General features: G+C 36.8%; 1 protein-coding gene across 3 annotated transcripts in view; it reads right to left on the reverse strand.

The window, feature by feature from the left end:
- Positions 1-10,061: 10,061 nt before the first annotated feature.
- iqsec3a (IQ motif and Sec7 domain ArfGEF 3a) overlaps positions 10,062-12,451 on the reverse strand; it is a 134,666-nt gene continuing 132,276 nt past the window's right edge. For 2 of the 3 annotated variants that reach the window (XM_038288414.1, XM_038288412.1), the window contains one exon: positions 10,062-10,799. In XM_038288414.1, the coding sequence (XP_038144342.1) occupies positions 10,242-10,799 (558 nt within the window). In that variant the 3' untranslated portion in view covers positions 10,062-10,241. The remainder of the gene's footprint in view (positions 10,800-12,451) is intronic. The other variant, XM_038288413.1, reaches the window with a different exon arrangement.

Consider the following 12,451-nt stretch of genomic DNA (forward strand, 5'->3'; position numbering starts at 1 on the left):
AGCCAAAAGTTATATTATAACTTTAAATTGTTTTCTGAGCAAATATTTCCAGGTTTAATTTTTATTTATTACAGTGTTTTCAATGTATTTCCAAAATTAGAAAGCTGTAAATTTATTTGAACTTTAAAAAAAAAAAAGACTATGCAGATAAAACATGCATCTCCAAAGTGCAATTGTAAGACTGTAACACATTATCATCTTTCTCAAATCCTCTTAAGTCAAACAAAAAATATACTCAAGGTTCTAGAAACCTATAAGGTATTGCATGATAAATTTTAACCACAATACAAAAAGGTTTTTATGAGAGATGGATTTAAGTTAATGTTAAAAATCAGAGGCAGGAGTTATAGGGCGATACCCATTTGTGTATTGTATTTGTTTTATGAGTTAGTACTGGTGGTACTTGTTGCAATAACAAGTTGTATTTACAGGTAGTACAAAAACAAAGGTTAAAAGTAAAGCATACTGAATATCATAGAACCTAAGAGGAAGACAACGCTAGGAGAGAAGATTACTGGGATTGAAATCAGGTGAAGCCAAATAACTAATGCAAAGCAACTGAGAATAGAGCAGAAGAGGAAGTAGAGGAACTGCAGAAACCATTAAATGCAGCAGAAAGAACATATAAACTATTAACAACAAACAGAAAACCTTTCTCCCTCATAGAGTTAATAACAATATTAAAACTTACTAGTATAGTTATTCAATAGTTAAGTAGAAATTTTCCCATCAGTGACATCATTAAAGCCACTCTTTAAAAATAACATCCTATTTTACAAGAAGAGGGAAAAACACTTTGAGCTGATTAGCAGGCCTTTGATTTGGGTTTTTGTCATCTTTTTATGTTTAAGTAAAGAGCTTTTTGTTTTTTTTTCCATTTGCAGCTTTTCGTTGTTTAACAGGAAGGTTTTTACCCTTTTACCTAAAGAAGCATACTATGGGAATTTTTGGATATATGAATTGATTTTACTTGAGCTATTCATGTAACTAAAGTCTAATAAAAACAAATATATAATATAACATTTTCCAGCTATTTATTCTACTACAATGCATTATCACCAAGCACGCTTGTATGAAATGCTTTGTCTTTTATGATTTTTTATAGCTACCTCCTAATGGTTGAAAAGTGCTTTAATGAATCAGATTTTTTTCATCATACATGCTCTAGAAAGAGCACACTGTGTTTAAAAGATGATAAATTATATATAAAAAAGAACACTCCTTATTTTACAGTATGTTTTTAAGGGACCAGTATTGTAACAAAAATCAAGAGTCATTGTCTAAGCATACTTTTCTCAGAGTAGCTTAATTTGAATTCATCCATATTCTATTAAAATATCAAAATACTTGCACAAACAACTGAAATATGACCTGGCTACAGCCATGTAATATAATTATCCCAATAAGAACATTAAGCTTTGTGTTTGTGACACTTGTATACTTGAATATCTCTCTACAGATTTTGGAGGAAGGTCATATTTTATGTTATTTTACAAAACTATTTATAAAAATGTAACTTTTTCAGCTTTTTATGATTAAAATCACAAATCTTAATGCCTTAGAATCGTATGTGAAATACCCACAGAAATGTGCATTATTTCCAGTCTTGGCCAGTAGAGTAGAGAGGCAAGCATTTGTACAAGCCTTAAGAGAAGGAGATTTAAGTGTATTTCTTCTTAGTTAAAACTAAGTCATCCTGAATGTCTAAACAGACTGTGATCCAGCTATTCTAGTGCTATGAACCTACAGTATATAGGGTTGTAATCTTGTTGTTTACAATGAACCCTTACCTTGTTGTCAAAGCTTTAACATCCTCTAACAGAATGTTTTTCCTAGTAATGCTTCAAATTTTTTTGACATAATTATTTGCAAGCCTCTTTCTTCCTTCTAAAGAAAGGCATTCCCACATCAGGATTCTGCCACACCATCTATTGTATGTTCCTTCTGTTCATCAGAATAACAACAAATGACTTATTAGCCTAGCTTAACAGATCAATCTCTTTTGAGCACTGATTTGTATCAAACTCCTTAAACACACACAATAGATTATCATGTGAAAATAACGCTATTAAACACTACAGTAATGCTGTTGCTTGCTTAACAACAGCAGTGTTACTTGAAAGCTCATTAGTCATTGTCAACTACCACATGCTGTATACCACTGAGGTTCTGGTCTTAAAAATAACCTTACTATTAGAGAAGATGAGTCATTGAGAGATGAGTAAGTGAAAAGACAGTGTCTTTACTTTCCATTCCCACACAAGATGTCTGAAATCAATAAGGATGACCATTACAAATCTTATTCAATATAAGGCTCAGGATAAATTGCTTATTCAACTGTTGCTATTACAGTAAGTCCAATAACTGAGTCAATACCATGTTGTTGAATCCATTTAAATCATTTTTAATTTCAAGATGACATACTTTAAAGACAAGAAGAGGGACGATTTAACTTAGGGAGAAGATGGTTTCACCTATGTAACCTCAAACATGACCTCTTGTTTTCTTTTTATGATTTGAAGCAAAAAAAAATTTTAAATAGATCACCAGATCCATTTATCATTTGCTCATGACAGGGTGTGGATTGCTATGACAAAGCCCTTTTGAACGTTTCTTCCCACATGCTCAATTTGCTACATTTCCAAATGCTACATTAAAGTGTTCTCACTCAAATCCAACTGGTTAGTGTGCCTTGTGTTAATGTTTGTTGTCCAACCAATCATATCTATACCCCAAAATGTCTAAAACATATTTTTTAAATGAAGAATAAGAACTTATTGGTTAAATAAAAAAATAAAAATAAAAAAACGTTCATGTAACAGGTAACTGCTTTGTCATGAGGCACTCAGACTTACCGTCTGCTATTAGTGTCTTAGTGTTGTTCACAATTAAAGGACAAAAAAAAGAAACACTCATGCCTCACAATTTCAATCCATTTTCAAATCAGCAATCGTTACATTTTCAAACTGTCATGCACAAACAAAGCCAGCAAAAACATGAATATCCATCCTATCATAATCAAACAAACAAGTACAATCATCATAAATCAGTGTTTAATCCAAAACATTAGAACTCAATATAATCTGCTAAAATTCATTATGTAACCTTTAAAAATGTGTTCCAAGCCAGTAAAAGTATTAAACTAATCATCAGAGCTGTTCATTCATTTTGAAAGTGCTAACTCCTCTCATTGCATTATGAAACAACAATAAAAGCCATCAGTGGGATGGAAACAATGGAGCGGATGGATTTGTTTAGAATGAAGCTCTGCTGCCTGGAACACAAGCTATTGTTCTCTCCGTCTTTTCACAAGGTGAAATCAGGGAAAAGGACAGAATGATGAGATATAGACCTTCTCACACTGGGCGTGTGATTATAAAACAAGATAGTAGACAGATGGAGGTCAGATGGGGGTAGAGTTAACTGAACATCCATTCCAAGGTACCTGGTGGGGCATACGTTTAAAGAGACAGACAGGGTTTGGGGTAGGGCAGCTACTGACCTATTTCAGCGTTAAAGGCATGCCAGAATGCAATGGTAATTTAAAAGGGCTGAAGGTAGATTGCTTGTCCTTTCCGTCTCCACTCATGTGGTATTTACAATCTAAGCTGAGTTGATGCAGAAAGAGATCAGATAGCGCATTCTTTTGTCCCATTCTTAATATAAGCAGTTATATAATATAATATAAGCAGATAATGCCATAATTTGCTATAAAAGCTGCATGTAGTTCTTTCCTTTTTTTCTAGAAAATGTCAAGTCTGAAAGGTCTGAAGGGAATGTAGATACTTAGAGTGTAGGTAGTTTTGCAGATGGACAGGCAGTGATCCATCGAAAGGAACACAGACAATGGTGCATCAAAGGTAAACTAATGTCAATACAGATGTTAACATTTAAAAGTCGTATCAGAAGCATCTTTTCATGAATTCAATGGGGATTTACTGAAAAGGGTACGTTTGACAAATATGAAGCCGAACACAGTGCATTGTACATACAATATGTTACATATAAAGAGTTTTGAATACTCAAACCACATTGAAAAGATAAAACAATAACCTTCAGATAAGTTCCTTGATGCTATGTGAAACTGTTAATAGGAAGATGCATGGGACTGTGGATTAATATTGTTTGGTTCCCCATTAATTCATTCTTCATTGCATTAAATCTTAATCTTTATAAATCTTACATATTGTATTAACTATAGTCATGGTTCTCAAACGCTTATTCAAGTGCAACCAGTGTATTGAGTAGTAATCGAGAAAAATTGGCATGATCTTTTGCAAGCTATGTGGAACATAAGCTAGCCAACAGAAACAAATATGGGTTCTGCGTTGGAGAGATTCTTAAGATTTCCCAATTAAATCTTTTCAGGGTTCCTAACCTGATCCTGTTCCATGGTCAAAAAATAGTGGGATTACTGACAGATATTCTTAGTGACTGGTCTAGTCTCAGTAAATACAAATTAGTGTAAAAAATGTTAGACCATGTCAAAATAAGCAGAAATTAAGTAAGATGTTTCCATAGTTCTTGTCAAGAATGATTAAAAACACATAATAACGTAAAAAACTTTCAGTCTTCAGACCTTAATATAGTCTTGCAGGTATTAATCTTAATGTGCGTTTACACCAAACCTGATGTCAGCGATTTTAACGTGGCTGGTGAAACCAATCTGCAAGGTAAGTGAATTCGCCCGGGCGGCAAAAGGCTTCTGTCTTTGAGTCGCTGATTGTTGATTTCCACAATGGCAGACATTGATTTTTCAGGAAAAAAAATTGCATTGCTTTCTGTACTTTTGACAGCTGAACAAAACTGTTGGCGTCGACTTCCCTGAGTTCAGGATATTCTCCAGGGATGGATTAAGTATGGGAAATATCACCTCCTCCTCCAGGAACCTGCGTCTGGATGATGGTCATTTTAAGAGATGCTTCTGCACAGCAGCAGATTGGATTAGTCCTCTGGAAAGACACTACACCAAAGGCAGAGTAGAGCCTAAAGCTGGTCGAGAGTAGAACAGTGCTACATCGGAGAAGCCAGGCATGGAGGCAGAGCTAGGAGAGGCTACGGGTGGCTGGAGGCTAACTGGGGTAGATAAAAGGAGTAACATGGAGGATCAGTGAAGGTTGCCTGGGTAGACGCTAGCAGAGCTGGGGAGAAAAGGCATACATCTGCGTTGGAGGTAAGACGACAAAATAGTTTTTCTTGGGCTAAATTAAAATGGCTTTTTTAAAGCCACCTTAAATCCTCTTACGATCATTCCCACTTTATCCTTTGTCAACATTTTTTTCTTCATCTTCCATTTTTGATAAAAAAAAAAAACTTGCCTCCGCTGTGCTCTTTCTTTCTTTTTTGTAACAGACAGCCACATCTAGTCCCTGACTGGATTTTGTGATGCAAATGTAAACAAAACTTAGTATTTTTTCACCTTTTTTGCAGGCCTGTTTGCAACCAAAACCTTACCAACTTTGCCAAAATTGTGCTGTTGGCCTCCCTAAATTTGCCACCCTCGCCTTACTCTGTTTCGTTCCCCTTTGCTGCGCAACAGATCCGCCCTTAGACATAAAGATATCATGGGAATCCTTAACTCTGTCAGGAGTCCTGTCTGTGTGTTTGTGTTTCTGTGTTTGTCTCCCTTCCTCCACCAGAAGGCACCTGGCTCTGGTCCGCCTCCTCACACACCTGCTGATGGTTTCCTCGTTAACGGAGCGTTCTTAAGCTGCTGACTGCCACTACCTTGACGCCAGAGTGTTTGCCAGTTTTGGGTACTCTAGCTGAGTTTTGCTGAGTCAAACTGAGTTTTTGTCTACCTGAGTTTTAACATTGTTTTGTCTTTGCCTCTCAGCAGGAAGTCATCCTGCAAACTGGATTTTCCAGACCTTCTCTCCCTGGAAGGATCAACTGAGCTACAAACTGAGCTGGGGTTCAAACAGGAGGTTTGGATCCACTTTCCCCAAGAGATCGTTTGAGCTTCGCACTGAGAAAGGGATTCGTCTCCACAATGACCCATTCAAGTACCGGACGAAATCTGAGTGGCAGTCAGTTTCTCCGTTCACCTACAAACAACCGCATTCTGGGTAAACCCTGTTCCGCCCTCCACTGAATCAGACAAACACTGGAACCACAGCATACAGACTGGAGTCAAGGATTCAATACCTTCTCTGGAAACGTGAGTCAGCAACCAAATACTCTTCTCCAAGTTCACAGGTCCAATTTCCCACTGAGCCTGAACTTATCGCTGTGTCTTCCCCTCACTTTTCAGTTCTGGTTGAGCAGTGTTCAGAGCAACACTTCTGTCTGAATGATCTCTTCAATCTGTTAAACCTTTTCCCTGGTCTCCCTCTTTGGTCTTCTGCATTTGGGTCTGAACCTTAGTAAAATCATGACAAACTCCAGCTGTTAAATTTGGATTTAGTATGAACATGCCCGAATCAGTAACATATAACATGGTGATTGTATACTGTGACCTAAAACAAGACTGTACTGTATTATTCAATAAATGGAGAGTTTTATATGTATATGTTATTATGTGGAACAGAAAGGAATAGTGAACTGCTAGTCCTCATTAAAGAGTTAAAAGAGGAAGTAATAGTCAACCCATTGAGACAACGAATAAAGCATTGAGAGATGGATTGCACGCTGAGAAGAGGTCTGTATGCTAAGGAAGTTTCTTTAAACACTGAGAGAGGCAAATAAGATCAACAGCCAAAAAACAATTGCTGAACTAGAACAAATGTAAAGAAGCAAGATAATGCTGCCCCTATAAACAGATGCCTAAAGGGTGAAGATACAGCTGACCGACATTAACAAACACCTAGAGTGAGAAAAGGCTTTATATAAGAGGAACAAAAGAGAAACAAAGTGATTGTTTCCCCCACAAGCAAGGAAGGTGGTAAAGACAGGAAAGCAATGTAAAAACGACCATGTACAGCAAAGGGACTGCAGGAGAAAAAAGGGGATCAATCAATGGGCATAAATTAGCCATCATTCATCAGTTACAGTGGCACCCGGACCAAATTAGAACTCCAGTGAATTTAGAGTGCAAGAGTATTTCAAGTTGTTTGCCTTCAGACAAAGAGGCACAGCCTGTCATCAGCTTAGTTTTTACCACCATAATCTCCAATCATAAGAACTGGAGGCACTTTCAGCTTCCTGTGAGTGCCCAGCATATGGACTGTTGTGGCTAAAACTTTTTCCAAAGCCTTGAGTCTTTTTGTTGCTGTGAATTTCAAACCCAGAGGCTGTTGATGACTGATCTTTCTATTTGGAGTTTGGACTATTAGATAATAGGATTTGTGCTGAAGTGTTTGCAGCATATGGCCTCAAAAGCTCCTGGGCAAATTATCACCTCAAAAAGTTGTATTTATAAACTGAAACTCAAAAGTTTTCTAATCGTCTGAACACTGAATGTCACTGTAACTGCGCTTCTAAGAAAGGGGCTGAATATTGTTCAACTTTTACCCAAGAATCAAAAAAGTTTCTTGTCTGCATTCCACCTTAAATGGGTCAAAAGAGTCTATCCTTTCTCCATCAAGAGACTTCACCAGTTATTCCTGTGTCAGCATTTTAGGGAAAGTTGGATTTATTGGCTTCATTTCACTTTTCATTATTATCCAATGAATTAATTACTGCTATATCTCTCCTGTTTCTGACCCTGCAAAAGCATTATTAGATAATGGGCATAGAAATTAAGAGAAGATCTAAACATAAAAACATCTTAGCGGTTAACAATATTTTAAAAACAATTTGGGAGGTTAAGTTTAGCCAAAAGATGTTTAAACAACGCCCTTGGGGCTCATTCCAAAATATGCATCTAGCTCTAATTCCAAGTTGTTAGAGGAAAAGGGGGGTGGGTGTTCTTGGATGTAAGCAATTAAGAAGCAAGCTGGTAACAGGTTTAGACATTTCCATACCATGGCAAGTTTGGGCAAATCTATGTAGAATAGGGAGTTGGTGAGGTGTTTTATTGCTCATAGCACAACAAAAAACACAATTGTCTTCTATTGCTTGTTTTATACATACATTATCTCATGAAAAATAAAGAGCAGTCTAAGATTTTTGCCATGACTGTATGAGCAAATAATCTACGTGTAACCAAGGCTGTTGATGATGTAAATCACACAAAGAAAGAAATACATAAAAATACTCCATGTGTAATATACTAGAAAATCAATTTAAAATAATATTGAAAATGTTATATCTGTCATTATCCATAATGCAATCCAACCCTATATTAGTGCAACTATATCAACTTGTTTAGTTAATTTGCCCTTTGGGTTGTGGCATGTAAAGGGTGTCCCATTAATCAGATATTGCACAAGAAGCACATAATAATGGGCAAGCCTATCACAACTCCATTGCTGCACAACATACTGATGGATTTATTTACAGACAACACTTTGTTCTTCTGCAAGCGTCATTGGGTACATAACCCATGACTTTTACCATTAAAACAACAGGTAATGAAATCAATCATTGTGAGTTTTGTTAACCCTCACAGCTTTGGACTCCACTGCAAAATCATGCTTGAAGTTGCTTCAAGCTTTGGTGAATGTTTGGTAAATGTGTGAAATGTTAAAGTAATGGGTTCTAGTTAGATTAAACCAAAATACAAGTCTCTTAATACTTTGATATCAATGTGAACACAAGATTTGGTGTAAGAATAGCTATACACATGACCCTAAAATATATACGTACATAATATCAGAATAAGTATATCCACTAATGACTAGTGTTTGTGACTAACTCCTTCATACAAGACGGTGCCTAGTAGGTATTAGGATCAACACAGAGTTTCTTACCTTCTTAAGGATTAAGTAGATATAATTGTGAGAGTGTTTGAAAATTATGTCATCTGTCATTCCAGTTTGCAAAAAATAATCTGATTTATACATCTATTTGTGTTGACTTATTTGGATTACCTTGCCATTACTTGGAATAACTTTCAATTGTTTCAGATTTTTTGTTCCCACTGTACAACTTCATTATGTGTAAAATTACCGCAAATGAAAGCTTTAATTAAAATGAAGATTATTAACTTAATTAAAGTTCTACATATAAAGGAGCTTGGTGAATATTGAGGTTCTGTTGGACAGAACCTCAATCATGATCATTACCTTTTAAAGGTAATGATCATTATCGGACACAAAATGAATTAAACTGCATTGTGCCAACATTCCTGCAGTGTCAAAATTATTATTTTAGTCATATATAGGACATAATAAACAAACTTAAAACACCCAAAGTCTGGATGCAAGTCTGGTTTTTGTCTTGCAATGTGTTAAAAGAAAAAAAAAAAAAAAAGAAAAAAACTTTACCAAGGTGGCACTTATAATGCGTTTGAGAACCACTGATCTATGTCAAACAACCACTGAAGGTTCTTTGATGATGCAGACACAATACATGGGATGAGTGAATAAAAAACACAGCTTTTCGCAGAAAGCCATTTCCTTTTTTAATCTAAAGGAGTCGGGAGGAAAAGAAGAAGGCCCTCCATCACATAAATAAGTCAGCAAAAGCGCAAATGGCTAAAAGAGACCCGAAAGGACTACCTATCTTAATGTTTTTTGTTCTTTTTTATTTTTTTTTTATCTCTTTAAGCCCTAGCATTCAGTCAAGTGCAAAGAAGTCATTGTTTTGTGGAGGCATATGTATTTTTGGCACGTTTTCCATTTAGCATCAGCTATACACATACAGCACAGTAAGTAGGCGGGGAAAAAAGGAGCAGGAGGTCCTCTGGGTGTTCCAGCATCCATTCCTGGAAAAAATGTTAAAAAGTTTGTTGGATTCATTAGTGGTAAGATGTGACAGGAATCCATCCTCAAACTGATTTCAGTAAATAGTTTCTTTGTTTCCTCTTGCAAGAGTTAAAACTGACGTAAAAGTTATAGAAATTTGTTAAACTACATAGTATTTCAAAATACATGAGCAATCGAGTGAAAGTATATATATATATATATATATATATATATATATATATATATATATATATATATATATATATATATATATATATATATATATATATATATATATATATATATATATATATATATATATAAATACACCTTATTTCTCCTAGTCTGATTCAAAATGTTTATTATTTTAATATTTTCTTTAGATATATGCATATAAGTGAGGTTTTATTTTCTTTTTCTTCATTATAGCTTTTTCCTCTGTATTTATTTAGAATCTGTACATTATGTACAAACACAGAAGGAAGGTTTATGTTGAGTTTTATGTCTATTAATTTACACCATGCTCCGAGAGCCACTAGGGGTCCGGTGTAGACTGAGGCGAGGGTCTGGTGGTATATATTGGTGTGGGTGGTTGTAAGGTGGAGGTGGAGGAGGCAGTGGGGGCTGGTGCCCATCACTGCCATAGGAGCCATCTGGTGAGCGAACAGGGGTGGACATTGCGGACTGGCTCAGCTGGTGGTGGCTGTGGTGGTGATGCTGGTAGTGGTGGTGGTGGGTAGGCGTATGACTGAGGAAGGCCTCCATACGTCCATGGCCGCTGCTGTCAAGCATGATGACTTTGACAATCTGCTGGCACTGGATGAGCGCCTCGGGCCGCAGGTCGGCCACACTTATGGCGGGTTGGTGCTGCAGTTGAATGGGGAGATGGTGGGCGGGGGTACTCGCCGCGGAATGCAACTGCGGGTACTGAGGTGGAGGCACCGGCCCCTGTGTTAACCCCTGCTGGAAAAGCAGCTCTCCACGGCTGTTAAGAAGTGCCGCGCTCTCTGGGCTCCGAGCCACACTGCTGCTGCTGAGCTGGTACGTCTGAAGCCTGTTGTGAATTGACACCTAGTTTAGAAAACAGTCAAGAGAACAGCATCAAATGTTATAAAACTGGGTCCTCCTCTACAGTCCGTCAAGCGTTGTTTATTTTTTTTTTGTGGGGGTGGCACCACTTTCACACACATACAATCACACAGGGCATGCTTTAGGGCTTAGGTGTTGGGAAATAGTGAAGGTGTAAAATCAGTGAGAGTGACTCCCATCACTCCACCCCCACAGGTGCTGGGAACACTACAACAGATGCTGGGAAGACCAGTGTGTGACTGGGGTAAGGAGGAGAGCAGTGAAGGAAAGGAGAAATCTATAGGAGGGGCCCTGTGGTTAAAAAGGAGGACACCGAGGGACCCTCTGTGTCTCCCTTCCAAACCACCATGTAGCACTACGGTGACGGTGGGCGGGGTCGAGGCAACCAGAACACAGGAGATCATAAGAGGGAGAAGTGGAAGAATAGAACAGAAGGTGAGCAGACCCACAAGCAAAGATGTCTACAGGAAACATTAAATTACAGTTTAATATTTCTCTCTACAATCTTATTAAGTTGACTAATACCAAAAGCTTTCCATGAGATGCGGGCCACGGCTGTATAAGGGATTCTGCTTTTCTATTCCGAAAACATCCTGGTTTTTAAGATAAATGTGCCTCGACAGCCAGTCGTTCCCCACCAGCCCCTGACATTTACTGTTGGGTGTATGGTGGATTAGTAAAGAGGTAGTTCAGAGAACCATGAAGATTGACCTGAGGTGAAATAAAATACCAGACAAAAAGCACTGGAGTCAACTCACTATATTACACATTTTCTGATTTTTTCTGCTGCTATTAGTAGACAAAATATAACTATTTAACCTATTGATTAAGGCTGATCATAGTTCCTAGGCCAACACAGTCCCTATAGTTTTTGTTTTATTTTAAGAAAGTTATATTCTACAGTTATAAAGTTATTTTTTCAATATAGGATCATAAATTAATAAAAAAGGACACTATTTAACACATAAGTTTAAAGACTATAGACAAGAATACATTATTTTTTTCATTTTTTTTAATAAATATCTTGCATTTGTATTTACTCTGATTCCACTAAATATAATAGTGTTATAGTTGGCATTTTCACTGTAAAGCTACCAAGGCATGCACCCAGTCTGACAGGTTACTGTATAAAGAGCATTAGTTAGACCGAATCTGAGGAAGCCAAAGATAACAAATTAAAATCTGGCTAATGTTGAAATGTGGCCAAATGAAAGCCAAAATTGAAAGAAAGCTATATCCAGTTTCATTTGAAGTGTGCCACTATATATGTGGTGATACTGCAAACGTGGAAGACAGTGTTTTCAAGTGATGAGACCAAAATATAACTTTTTGAACAACAGTGCATCTAGAAAATATTCATGGTGTTGCAATTTTTACATTTAGTTTAGGGTTTTGCAAATCGTATTAAATTAATCTTTTACCTACGTTGTTGGTAAATATATTACAGAAAACATTAGTAAAAGTTACATTGAGTTAAGTATTTACAGCCTTTGCTGTAAATGGTTGGGTCACATGCATTTTATGCAATCTCATCTATTCTTACTTGCAGTACCTTCTTAAGCTTCATCAGTTTTAAAAGCAGACATGTCTGCACAACCATTATCCTTCTTTAATAAAATTCAAGTCTAGACCTT

Source organism: Cyprinodon tularosa, unplaced genomic scaffold, assembly GCF_016077235.1.
Source record: "Cyprinodon tularosa strain WSP-4 unplaced genomic scaffold, ASM1607723v1 ctg255, whole genome shotgun sequence".
Taxonomy (NCBI): domain Eukaryota; kingdom Metazoa; phylum Chordata; class Actinopteri; order Cyprinodontiformes; family Cyprinodontidae; genus Cyprinodon; species Cyprinodon tularosa.